Source organism: Euphorbia lathyris, chromosome 4 (assembly GCF_963576675.1).
Source record: "Euphorbia lathyris chromosome 4, ddEupLath1.1, whole genome shotgun sequence".
Lineage (NCBI taxonomy): Eukaryota > Viridiplantae > Streptophyta > Magnoliopsida > Malpighiales > Euphorbiaceae > Euphorbia > Euphorbia lathyris.
This window is the reverse complement of record NC_088913.1, coordinates 28,628,480-28,642,420: the sequence shown is the minus strand read 5'-3', so window position 1 is coordinate 28,642,420 and position 13,941 is coordinate 28,628,480. Positions and strand designations below refer to the sequence as shown.

The window sequence follows — 13,941 nt, the reverse complement described above, 5'->3', positions numbered from 1 at the left end:
AAGCACATGAAATACTGTTCGATAACAAATAGAAAATAGCTGCTGATAACTGATTATATACGAAGCATGACAAGTCTAGATATCAATAATAAAGACAATGAACTGATAGATCTTGATTTGACTCAATCCAAAAATATGATTTTCAACAATGGTAATTAAAGATGTGATTTTCGACAATGGTCTCTGTTTTATTAGTAGATTTGTTACAAACAGAATGGTTAATTTCATCTTTGGACAATGGTCTCTGTTTTATTAGTAGATTCCTTGCAAACAGAATGGTTAATTTTCTCACGATGAAGAATCGCATGGCCATGTTATGGAGGCCTAGCCTAGGCATGATATAACGATACAAGAGGTTGTTTCTCATCTCTTTTCCTTCGAATTTTTTCATATTGTTGACAAAAATAGAGTTCTTGTTGGTGGGTTGCGGTCCTTTAACAATAATATTCTAATTATGGCTCAGTGGAAGTCCGGGATGAATGTTAAAAATTTTTGCTTGAATTTCCTTGTCCATAACCTTCCTATAGGTGCATTATCGGAAAGCATTGCTAAACAAATTGAGAATTTCATTAGAGAGTTTATAGAGTTCGACTCCATATATGTTTCAAATTTACAAGGAATGCTTTACATCAAACCATTTGGACTTCAATAAGTAGCCATCAAAATACATAATAAGCTGCCATTGAATTAGATGGCTTGGCCACCTACTGCTAAGCTAATATCAAGCCCTTGAAGATTGATAACATATACTCAATTGTTAATTACTTTAATAAGACATAACATATTTTCAAAATAGAACATCACAACCTCAACTACATTTGACAACTCCCATCCATGTTGGAACTTAGATGTAAAGGTAAACTAACCCAGATAAATAATTCCCCTAATCACTAGTCAGTCAACTACATTACCTACTAAAGTCCAGACTAAATATAACTCATCCTATAAATAAACCCAACTTAGCTTTTCATTTTACTCAATCGCATCAAAACTTAATTAATTATAGGACAAAGATACAATTACCTTGATATGGCATCTAATTTGAAGTGCTTCCTCTTGTCATTATTGATTGCTTTATCAATATTTTCAAGCATGGAAATTGGCTTAGCAGCTCGTAATCTTCTACAAATGCCAGCTCTTCCTTCGATCCCAAATCTTCCTTCAATTCCAAATCTTCCTTCGTTTCCAAATCTTCCTCAACCCACATTGCCAACCTTGCCTACAATAACTCAACCAGCAGCTCTTCCTCCGCTCCCAAGCTTGCCGACCATGCCGTCTTCTGTCCCACAACTGACCTTGCCTCCACTTCCTAGCAATATCCCCACAATTCCAACTACATTTCCCTCCATCCCTTTCCTCTCTCCACCACCTGTAGGAAATTGAATTAGGAGATTGATTCACATTCATCCATTTCGTGAAATGTTTTAGTAATATGTCTGATGGGCATTTTTGCTCCTTATTTCCATATTTGTGTTTACTGTCCTGTGTTATGCTTTCATGTTTTTATCATCATTGATGGCTTGAATGTTCTTGTAATTTTTATTTGAAAGTGCAATACTATATGAGTACTTCAACTTTTTTATAATTGGGATTGATTTTGTTTACATATATAACTTGAAAATCTGATGCAATGCAACAGAGCGTCCTAAAAGATCAAGAGAGAATGTACTTAAACCAAAAGACTACATGAGATTCCCATATAAAATTGAATATGCTAACCCAAAACTATATCCTCGAAACTAACAATTCATAGCTAAGAATTGACTATAAATTAAAATGATTTATCGTTTAGTAAGATTACTGAAACCAATTACCAATCTTAGTAGACCGTTAGCCAGTTTTTGATAAGAATCATTGAATTTTTGCCATGTCCTGAAACCAAAAGACAAAATCAGATTGCGATACGTAAATATGTTAATCTCCCCAAACTAATTAAGTAGATGCTTATGCGTTGAAAATAACAATATAAGGAATTTATTGTGCACAACCTGGAATTTCACATTCCTTCTGACGATATATACAAGTCGCCAAATGCTTTTACTGTCACTCAACTCAAAACTTTCCTAATATCTGAAATCTTTTTTCCAAAAACAGAAAACAAACATGATTAGCCAAAAGCAACTCACCAAAATAGCAAAAAGATGGCACTGGCAAGGGATTGCTGCCTTGAGAAGAAAAGGTATTTCTTTTTCTAAGGTCAGCAGCAATAAAAATGAAGGTTGTAGGTCATCAGGAAATTTTGTTATCTACACAAATGATGATAAGAGATTTGTGATTCCCTTAGCATATATCAGCAATAACATAATCAAACAGCTATTCAGAATGTCTGAGGAATCATTTGGGTTGCCAAGTGAAGATCCTATCAAATTGCCATGTGATGCTGTCTTCATGGAGTATGTGGTTACACTCATCAAAAGAGGTCTAGCTAAAGACACACAAAAAGCCTCGCTTATAAGTTGTTGCTCTTTATATGTTGGTTTCTGTAACCACACAAGGGTTATTTGAAAGTAATGTTTTATCATGTTGCTCAAAGGTATTACAAGATATATATATATATACAATCACAATTAATTCCTAACTCCTTACTTCCCACCTACTTACTTAAATGCCAACTACTAACAATATCTATTTAATACTGTAACACCCCCCCCCTCAAGCTGGATCATAGATATTTATCATGCCCAGCTTGTTACAAATATAATTGACTCGAGTTCCTGGTAAAGCCTTAGTGAACACATCTGCTAATTGACTTCCGGTTCTGACATGTGGAGTTGTGATTGTACCATCCTCCAACTTCTCTCGAGTAAAATGACAGTCAACTTCTATATGCTTTGTTCTTTCATTAAACACATAGTTATTTGCAATATAGATAGCTGCTTTATTATCACAGTATAACTTCATTGGTTTTATCTGGTCAAACCCAATTTCGCCAAGTAGACGACGTAACCACACAAGTTCACACGTACCCTGTGTCATAGCTCGGTATTCAGATTCTGCACTGGATCTAGAAACTACACTTTGTTTCTTACTCTTCCATGAAACTAGATTTCCCCCAACAAATACACAGTACCCAGTAGTAGAGCGTCTGTCTGACAAATCTCCAGCATAGTCTGCATCAGTGAAGCCTTCTGCGATGTGATGTCCATGATTTTGATATAACAAGCCTCGTCCAGGAGCTCCCTTTAGATACCTTAGGATGTGAGTAACAGCATCCCAATGCATTGTTCTAGGTGAGGACATGAATTGACTTACCACACTCACAGGAAATGAAATGTCAGGACGAGTAATTGTGAGATAATTCAGTTTGCCAACAATTCTCCTGTATTTCTCAGGTTCTTTGAGTAAGTCACCATCATCAGACTTCAACTTCACATTGGGCACCATTGGAGCATCACACGTCTTTCCCTCAATTAGACCTGCATCTTTCAACATATCTAAACAGTATTTTCTCTGATTTAAACAAATTCCTTTCCTACTGTGAGATACCTCTATTCCCAAGAAGTATTTCAAAGGACCAAGATCCTTTGTCTGGAAGCAAGTACCAAGGAACTTCTTCAACTCCTTAATCCGAGCAACAACACTTCCTGTAATTATGATATCATCAACATACACAACTAGTAGAATGCATCCAGAGCTAGAACTGAAGTACAAAACAAAGGGATCATATGCACTTCTGCGTAAGCCGAATTCCATTACTGCGGCACTGAATTTACCAAACCATGCACGAGGAGATTGCTTCAAACCATACAGAGACTTTCTTAATCTGCACACCTTTCCAGACTCCCCCTGAGCAACAAAGCCAGAAGGTTGCTCCATATAAACCTCTTCATTCAGGTCACCGTGCAAGAAAGCATTTTTAACGTCCAATTGATGAAGCTCCCAATTGTAAGTGGCAGCTAAAGAAATGAACAGACGGACAGAGGTGAGTTTGGCAACAGGAGAGAAAGTATCGAAATAATCAAGACCATAAGTCTGAGCATAGCCTTTAGCAACCAAGCGAGCCTTCACTCGAGCAACAGTACCATCAGGATTCATCTTAACAGTCCAGATCCATCGAGCACCAATTTTCTTCCGATCTTTTGGTAAGTCCACAAGGTCCCAAGTGTGATTTTGTTCGAGTGCCTTCAGTTCTTCTTTCATTGCCTCTAGCCAATCAGGATGATCCATAGCCTCTGAAATGGATTTTGGAACTGCAATGGAATCTAAGGTAGCTACAAAACACTTGGAAGAGGGTGATACGGCATTATAAGAAACAAAGGAGGAGATAGGGTAAGTGCAAGACCTTGTACCTTTCCGAAGAGCAATAGGGAGATCAAGACTGGGTTCAGATGAAGGTGTAGGATCTGGAGCCGAAACAGATGAGGTATCATTGGTGACTCGTCCTGGAGCAGGTGCCGTAACCGCAGGCTGCACACGCCTAGAATAAACGTGACGAATAGGAGGACGAGGGACAACCTGTTCACTTACAGTATAGATCAAAAAATCATCGTCAGATGTATTAGCAGGAAAAGAGGGTGAAGGGGAAGATGGACGGAAGAAAGACGTATTCTCAAAGAACGTGACATCGGCCGACACAAGATAGCACCCCAAGGATGGAGAGTAACAACGGTACCCTTTTTGACTTCGAGAATATCCCAAAAATACACACTTGAGAGATTTGGGGTCAAGTTTGGAGACTTGAGGACGAATATCGTGTACAAAACAAGTACACCCAAAAATACGAGGGGCAAGAGAAAATAAAGATTGAGAAGGAAACAAGATAGAGTATGGAATCTGACCCTGAAGAACAGCGGACGGCATACGATTGATGAGGTAACAGGCAGTGGAAACAGCATCTGCCCAGAACATTTTCGGGACTTGCATTTGGAACATGATAGCCCGAGTGACTTCAAGTAAGTGGCGATTCTTCCTTTCAGCTACACCATTCTGTTGTGGTGTAACAACACATGACGTTTGATGAATAATACCATGTTGGAGAAGGTATGACTGAAAAGTACTGGATAAATATTCTTTGGCATTGTCACTTCTCAAAATACAGATATTTTTATTAAATTGAGTTTTAATCTCAGCATGAAAAGCACAAAAAACAGTAAATAAATCTGAACGGTGCTTCAAATGATAAAGCCATGTAACGCGAGAAAAATCATCCACAAAAGTCACAAAATAACGATAACCAAGTTTAGAAACAATAGGACAAGGACCCCACACATCAGTGTGAACTAAATCAAAGACAGACTCAACACGTTTATTTATCCGAGGAGAATATGGGACACGATGGTGCTTAGCAAACTGACATGATTCACACTCCAAAATAGAGTTCCTTGGAAGACTCGGACACATTTTCTGCAAGACAGGAAGAGATGGATGACCAAACTGACAATGAAGCTGCAACAGAGAGGAGCTTGTACAGGCAATTGGTCTTGGCACCGCTTCAGTGGAGTCAAGAACATACAACCCATTCACCAGTTTCCCTCTACCAATATTCTGTTTCGTCCCAAGATCCTGAAAAAGGCAATAAGTTGGGAAGAAAACAACACAACAATTAAGGGCTTTGGTGAGTTGACTAACAGATAACAGATTAAAAGGAAATTGAGAAAGACATAAAACAGAGGATAAAGAGATTTTGGAGATAGGATGAGCAGTTCCATGACCATTTACAGAAGCGGTGGCTCCATTAGCTAAAGTAACAGATGGCAGATTGATATTAGAATCAAAAGAAGAAAGAATACCTGTGTTACCAGTCATGTGATCGGCAGCACCAAAATCAATAACCCAACTACGGGATGAGGTGGAGAGACAAGCAGCCCGATTACCTGTATTAGCCAAAGCAGTAGTGGCGGACTGGGAGGCACCATGATCAAGAGACAGTTGCTGAAGTCGAGCATATTCATCAACAGAGATAGTGACAGTAGGAGTAGAGGACGAAGATTGAGGGGACGGTAGCAATGTGAGCAAACTTTCGATTGGTACTTTTCTGATGCCGACCATGTAGCTTCCAACAGTTCTTCTTAATATGTCCTTCTTTACCGCAATGATGACATAACTGAAGACCACTTTGAGAGATACGGTGAGTAGTGGAATTCTGAGGACCACTTTGAACTCCATGTGTCGTATTGCTCACCAGAGCCATTGTCTCTTGAGACATCACATCAGACGTCTTTTCAATATCCTTACACACGGGAAGAAGTCGACCATAGAGGTCAGCAAAGGAGGGAAGTGTCCCACTGGTCAATATCTGGCTGCGTGCTATTTCAAATTCAGGACCAAGACCCTCCAGAAATCCAAGAACAAATATACGATCATCATCCTCTTGCATCTGCTTAACATCAGCTGTCATAGGAAATCGAGACCGCTTCTCCTCACAAATCTGCTTACATTCATTATAATACTGAAAGAAGGTGCGGCCCTTTCTCTGAGGACGATAATATGAAGACAGCAAGTTATGAATATGAGTCAAGTCTTGTTTACTAGCATACATAGACTCTAAGTATTCCCACATTTCTTTGACAGTATCACAATGAGTCACAATGTCATCAATAGTAGAGTCCAAAGTATTTTGAATCAGATTAAACAGTTTATAGTCTACCATCATCCATTTCTTCCTACTTCCCTGATCATCTCTAGGTGGAGGATTATTACTCAAATGATCCACCAAATCAACATTATTAATGTACCGAGTAATAGTACGTTTCCACTGAGTGTAATCCTTAACTCCAGTCAATTTTCTGTCCGTAATTCGAGTGGTACCAACAGTAATTTCAGTCATGACTTTCTTATCCCTTTCCTCACTCATTGTCAACCCAAGCAAATGACAGTTACCACCAAAAAATTCAAAGAACAGTAAATTCAAAGAACAGTAAAGGCACTACTGATAATTTTAACAGGACCAGGATAAAGTAGGGCAAATATAGCAACCTCTATTGTAAAGAAAAATCAGATCAGAAAAAATGGGAGAAAACCGAACACAAGCCGGAGTAACCACAAAGAAGGAGACTGACCGGAGTTACCACAACGAGAATCTAACCACACAGACAGGCCGAAGATACCGAGGCGAGGCTGGGGGAAGAAAAACGGCGGCGAAATGAGCAGCAAATGTTTGGCAAAATGTTTGGCTCTGATACCATGTAACCACACAAGGGTTATTTGAAAGTACGTTTTATTATGTTGCTCAAAGGTATTACAAGATATATATATATATATATATACAATCACAATTAATTCCTAACTCCTTACTTCCCACCTACTTACTTAAATGCCAACTACTAACAATATCTTTTTTTTTTTTTTTGGTAGGAACTAACAATATCTATTTAATACTTCCATCAAGGACAAACAGGTCGACAAGTTCCTGTCTATGGCTATTGAAGCAGTTCAATTTTGTAAATACTTTTAGTATCGTGAACTTGTAAATTATATGATTTCCAATTTAAAATGTACATTAGAAATAATGAAACGAAACTACATTACTCTTCCTGTCATTTATGAACAACAGATCACATCTCATTAATTTCTCAGATTCCTGCTGGAAACAAGAATAGCTGTTAAATTTCTCAGATTTCTCTGATTTAATAGTTGAGAACAAATAGTATAAACTTCCAACAATTATTTCGGACAAGCTGCTGAACTCTTGAACCACAATTGAAGTGTAGCAGTAAGGTAGCCATTTAATGTCCCTTTTTTGCAATTTATTTTTTCCAAAGTTTGAACCTAAACAGATTCTTGAGGCAGAACACACTTAAGTGTAAACTAAAAACAAGCAAGCCATATCACAAATTTTATAAAAGTTTTCACAGATTTGCAGAAAAGAATGATTGAAGTTTATCACACAACTTAACACAACATTGTACAGATAAAATAAGAGGATACAATTGAAGCTTTAGCAGCAAAAGCAAGCCCTTCTTTGCTATTATTTCAAAATGGATGATATATATATGGGAGATAGATAAGATCATACTCTTTTAACTTATTGCGTATAATTAGGATGAACCACCAAAGCAAATCTCAACACCATTTCCACCGATTCCAGCGATTAGACATTGGAATCCGCTCGACTCGAGTTCTGTAATTACCTTATCAACAACTGTTCCTGATAGCACTGGTTTGCATATAGTCAAGGTAACATATAATGATCGTTTCAGGTATATTCACGACATTGTTGGACGCTAAAGTATTCCACGTTGGCTAGTTAAAAAGCATAGATGGAATTAGGCTCAAGTTTTTTAAACAGAGCCACCTAATCCATCATTGAACTACCCGATGTTTGATCCTTCATAGATATCCAACCCTGTATAGTGTTCAAGTATCTCTTTAGCTAGTTGTAAGAACATAAAATCATTTATATATGTAACACAATCCTCCTCTTTGCGGTACTTTTTTTGGGGTGCAATTAGACCTAGTTTCTCAAAATTGGAGATAGCAAAGGCTGGCGAGTTCGATATTCAGCCAAGCCAAACCATCAGACAGAAAATTTAGGGGTAAATTACACTAATGACCACTCAACTTCAAAACCAAACATAAAAGTCACTCAAATTGCCTTATGAAAGTAAACGACCTCAAAAACAATGACCGTTGACAACCTCAAATTGTCTAAGAATTAAAATTGTTTAAAACACATTTCTCATGGAACCATGTTTTCAATTTTCCAAATCACCATTTTCAGAGATTTCTCTCTAAATAGCCACTCTCTCTCTCCTAATAAAACACCTAAATGACCTCAAAATAAAAAAAAAAAATTCAAGACTTAAAGTTGCTTAGAATATCGTTTCCACCAGCTCTACAACGGACGCTACCTGCTATTGGAGTGAATTTTATGTCTGCTTTTGAAGTTGGATGACCATAATGTTAGTAAGGGCAAAGTTAAGTGATCATGGGTGTAATTTACCCAAAAAAAATCAGAGATGTTAGAAGCAATCTAATGAGGAGACCTCTGCCTGTAAATAAGGCATATAGCAGAGCAAACAGCGTGAAATTGCACATTTTATAGGAACCCCTGCTTAAATCTGCACAACCTAGGCAATCATGGTACAAATTAGAATAAAAGAACAAAGATGCATAAAGCTAAGAACTTGAGCTCTAAAGGATACGGGTCGGTAATAATGTCAGCACACAGCCTCCACCACCTGCTCCAGTCAACTTGGAAGCCAACTTGTACTTTAATGTTGTCTGGAGGACGGTTTCAATAGAAGCGTGGGTAACTCCCATGGATTGAAGCAAGCCCTGGTTCATCTCCATTAGCTCTTCTAGCTTCTCTTCCTTCTCTGTAACAGCCAACTCATCCGGAACAGATGACTGGATGATAGTAGCCAGTTCGTTGCTGATAGAATCAACGGCATTAAAGACGAAGCTCATCGCATTAGGATGCCGTAAGGTTCTTTCAGAAACCCCAGCAACTAGTGCTTTTGTATTTCTCCCAACTTTTGTGTTAGTAATAAGCATTTTCAGTGGCATGTTCGACTTCATTCGTGTCAGATTACCGGACCTGAACTTAATCATGTTGCCTGTTAAAATAGAATAAGCAGTACTAAAGATATCAAGATGCCAAAACATTAGCTAATAAAGTTGAATTGAAGGAACTTTAGAAGGGCGAATCCTGTGTTTCTTTCAAGCTATAAGTAATTGGAGTGTCGAATTGTTTACGTACCATATGTGCTAACCGTATTGTCGATTCCGGATGGCTTCCCATGAATCAACTTTTCACCTTCAAAGGCCCATTTATTTAACAAGTCAAGTTCACTATCTCCAAACATTAGCCATCCTCCGTGCTTTTTATCGACATTCACACTGTCTGACAAACCAAGAAGAGCAGCGGAGAGGGCGACGCACAATGCAGCAGATGAGCCTAGGCCTGAACCCAGTGGAAGATCAGACATGACAACTACATTGGCAGGTTTAAATCTGATAAAAAAAACACTAAGGAACTAAATTAGGAGAAAGAGAAAAATAGATAACAATGTAAGGCAATATTAGATTCATACCCTTGGATAGAAATATATAACCACAGAAAAGCGGATACTCCAGAAGCAAGTGAAATTTTCGCTTCGGGGATATTTTGTTCTTTAACCAAGGCTAAAAGTGACTTAATTGATTCTGAGGAGCAAGAGGTGGGTGTCGAAGAAGATGGAACGTCTAAGTTAGAAAATGCTTCTTTGATTCTACTAATAGGCCATGAAAATTCTAATGACATATCTTTAAACTGAAGTACCAGTGCATCGGCATTCTCTGTGGGAAAGGAATGATCCATCAAAAACACATTTGAAATAATATGGAGTGATTATTTCATCAATTTGAAAGTGAAAAGGGAACAGGAAGATAATATATTCATTAGCATTATGATGAAAACAAGAGAAATGTAAGAATCCGAGAAATGATTAATCAAATTCCGTTGGATAAACAGCCAATTAACGATATGGAATCTAGAAGTGATTAATCATCCTATGATCATGAGTTCATCATTTTCAAACAACATAGATGGTTTGCATAGTCCACCAAAATTTATCCAAAACCAACAATTTCAATCATTTACGAAAACCTATTATACACAGAAACGGAAATAGACAACGGGAAACATTATTGCTAAAACATAGCCTTCATAACATAGGCTTTAATCGGAAACAGGAAACTGAAACGGATACAGGCACGAAGTGCAGGAAATGCTACTAAAGAGGAGTGTCCGTGCAACATAGACAAAAACAGTCAGCCGATTATTATGTTAGGTCACTGTTAGAGCTAGTTTATATAACCAACTCTCATCCCACCAATTACATTTTCAGTGGTTTCTTTGATCATTGAATTCAGACAATCCAAACAGCCACCAATCTGAAAATCCTTTATCTTCAACTAACCAATCAAAGTAAAACAAAGAATAAAAGAGGTTATCAGAAAAACCTCAGAAGATTTCCTTTGGTTTTATATGTGAAGCAAAGCTCTGAAGAACTCAATTTCAAGAAGGTGAAACCACTTAATCTCAAAAGTTCCTCGGCAGAAAATAACTCAAAAGACACCATCCCAGTCAACAACTAAAACAATCTATAAAACAAGCAACCCAATTACAGCTAGCTTTTCTATGTTCTGAACACAATGTAAGCAATTCACATATAACATAATCTCAAAAGGGTTAACTTTAGATCGAAATTCCAAAAAAAATCCCTAAAAATCTCCACACATACAAGCTGAGGAGAAGAAAAAAAATTCAACAAAATGCAAACAAGAAAACCAAATGAGAAAGTCATTATTGAAGCATATAAGAGAAAATGTACCAGAAGTGGGAAAGAAAGGGTGACATAGGTGTAGAGATCAATGGAGGAAGCAACTGCAGTGGATCCGTGCACCACAGCGTGTTCACCGGAGAGAATGATTTTTCCCGGAGCTCTTGCTTTCACTTCCATTGTTTTCAAATCCCAAATTCCCGTTGCAAGAAAAGTTTGAGAGTTAAAATGGGAACTTTACAGGAATGTTAATCCATGAATTGATGAAAAAGAGAGGAAGTAAAACATATGCTCTTTCCAGTTGTGATTCACATTGCGACTGGGAGCAATTTAAAATAACCACGCGCCTTCAACCATAATAAAGGTGCTCCACTCTCTGTATTTAGTAGACAAAAATAAAAAGATTTCTTTTCACAAAATCAACCTAAAAGAGCAGCAATGATTACTCGTTTAACATATTTAAAATGTTTTTCTTTTAAGAAAATTTATAAAACTGGCCATGAGAGAAACAATACAAGTTTTTGTTGATTTCCATAGTTTCGAGTGAATTCTAATTCTAATTCTTGGCTGAACTCGGTATTTCTAGACGGCTGCCCGTTCTCCGCGTATTATACCTGTTTGCTGGCAGCCACCTCCCTCGACTTGTGGTGGCTTTTCAGTTGATCCTACTTTTTCCTTCTTGGCCTGAGTTGCATGCTGCCATATATGCTGTTTGTGTTGAGGCAGAAAAGGGATGGACTCGCCTTTGGTTGGAGAGTGATTCGACATATGTGGTTCATCTGTTTCGTTCTCGGTCTCTTACTGTTCCTTGACCGGTCCGGCAAGATTGTTTACATGGCGTGATGGTCTCTGTTGAAATTAATATTAGATCTATGATAGTAAGTGTGAGATTGCATACATGTTAGTTTTATTCTTTAGTTGATAGCTGTCCTTCTTTTCTCTTTATATAAAGAGTTCACCGTTGTATTTCTGATTAAGATCTTTTTGATATAATAATAACAGAGAGATTTTTGTCTCTCTTTCATTTCATGTATTCAAGATGGTATCCGAGATTCAAGGCTGTGAACACGCTTCTTTCATGGTGAAAGGAAGAAGAAGAAGCTATGCTGAAGTTGTTGAAACTAGTGGAACCATTAACGATCAAGAAGATCGAACATCGCTGGAGACTGAAAACTCATCGGAAACTGCAAACTCATCAGAATCACCAGAAATTGAGAACACTGCAAACTCGTCGGAATCACCGGAAATTGAGAACACTGAAAACTCACCGGAATCACCTGAAATTGAGAACGTGCTGAAATCGGAGATGGAGCGCAATCGCAATCAATCTGAATCGAGTTATCTTACAGATAATCCAGGTTTAATTTTAGTTCACTCTCCTTTAATTGGAAGCAATTACTTATCCTGGAAACGATCTTATGCTTACTGCATTACCTGTTAAGAAACGAACCAATTTCGTATTGAAAGATGATTTAGAACCTCATGATAGAGAACCTACTGAGTATGAGACCTGGCTTCAAGGTGATAATCTTGTTTTTGCATGGATATTGAACACTTTAGACAAGGATTTAGCAGAAACGTTTCTTTATGCACCTACTGCTAGAGCTTTGTGGAAAGAATTAGAAGCTAGGTATGGTGAAACAGATGGACACTTGTATTTTCATCTAAAGAAAGAATTGAGTACAATAGTTCAGGGAAATTCCTCTGTTACTGTATTTTACAATAGATTGAAGAGATTGTGGGATGAGATAGCTACCTTAAAACCTATACCTAATTGCAAATGTAAAGAAGCAAGGGCGTTGATCCAGGATTTATATGATGAAGATAAGTTTATGCAGTTTTTGTGTGGATTAAACATAGAATATGAACATGTTCGTAATCAAATCTTACTTATTGATCCTCCATCCTGATTTGAATAAAGCATGCTCTATGTTTGTGAGAATTGAGAAGCAAAAGGAGGTCAGTGCAGGAAATGTTGCTGGCAATGATGAGTTTGTGAATTTGTCTATGTCTTCAAAGAATACACAGGGTGCTTCAAGTAGTAAGAAAGGAGGAAATTCCAACAACAGGTTTAATAAGGATAAGGAGGATAAAAGCAAGCTGTTTTGTGACATTTGCAAGCGTGCTAGACATGATAAGACAACTTGTTTTCGAGTTCATGGATATCCAGACTGGTGGAAGGGGTATAAACCTGGTGGATCATCTAATGGAGTTGCATCTAATAATCATAAAGCTATGCTTACTCAAGGCTCAAATACACCTTTTGATGATTATGCTGGTTCAGATGATGACGAGCATACTGCAAAGCAGATTTCTCAAGATATGCAGAAAGAAATGCAGAGGATAATGCAGGTGGAGATTCAGAAGTATCTCAAAGCAAAAGGCAAATGAGTTCAAAACCAAAGCTCATCCAATTCATCAATGGATTTCCGTGCTTTTGCATCTGCCTCAGGTACCCCTAACACACTACTAGAAAATCATTAAAATGTGACAAAAATTTCCGTCACTAATTGCTGGATTCCGTCACTAAATAATCTTAGTGACGGAATTTAGGACGGAATGAAACCGTGGTTATATCGATCGACGCAAATTTTACTTACGTTTTTTGAGACGGGATTTAATGACGGATTGGTGACGGAATTCCGTCAACCGTGGAGACAGAATTTGTGACGGAAATAAACGTCTGAACATCATTACGTTTTTCCCTGACATTTTTCCGTGGCAAAATTATGACGGA

General features: G+C 37.7%; 1 protein-coding gene across 4 annotated transcripts; it reads right to left on the bottom strand.

Moving 5' to 3' along the window:
- Positions 1-599: 599 nt before the first annotated feature.
- LOC136226884 (mevalonate kinase-like) lies at positions 600-11,536 on the bottom strand. Of its 4 annotated transcripts, XR_010687881.1 has the most exons (8): positions 11,256-11,395; positions 9,975-10,218; positions 9,641-9,894; positions 9,084-9,497; positions 7,955-8,095; positions 1,989-2,077; positions 1,815-1,872; positions 600-1,369 (listed from the first exon to the last, which is right to left on the bottom strand). XR_010687881.1 is itself a non-coding variant. In XM_066015557.1 (6 exons), the coding sequence occupies exons 2-5, from the start codon at positions 10,181-10,183 to the stop codon at positions 7,977-7,979; spliced, it is 996 nt and encodes a 331-aa protein (XP_065871629.1). In that variant the 5' UTR covers positions 10,184-10,218; positions 11,256-11,395; the 3' UTR covers positions 1,884-2,077; positions 7,955-7,976. The 4 variants fall into 4 exon arrangements, 2 of the variants coding, with proteins under 2 accessions (XP_065871629.1, XP_065871630.1); XR_010687882.1 differs by lacking the exon at positions 1,989-2,077; XM_066015557.1 differs by lacking the exons at positions 600-1,369; positions 1,815-1,872 and having other exon boundaries at positions 1,884-2,077.
- Positions 11,537-13,941: the final 2,405 nt, after the last annotated feature.

Bases quoted from the DNA above. Each gene is read 5' to 3' on its own strand.
- LOC136226884 (XM_066015558.1), bottom strand. From the start codon at position 11,384: ATGGAAGTGAAAGCAAGAGCTCCGGGAAAAATCATTCTCTCCGGTGAA. The intron at 9,895-9,974 runs GTATGAATCTAA...TTTTTTTATCAG, and splicing joins TTATATATTTCTATCCAAGG to ATTTAAACCTGCCAATGTAG. The intron at 8,096-9,083 runs GTATCCTTTAGA...TATGCAAACCAG, and splicing joins GCTGACATTATTACCGACCC to TGCTATCAGGAACAGTTGTT.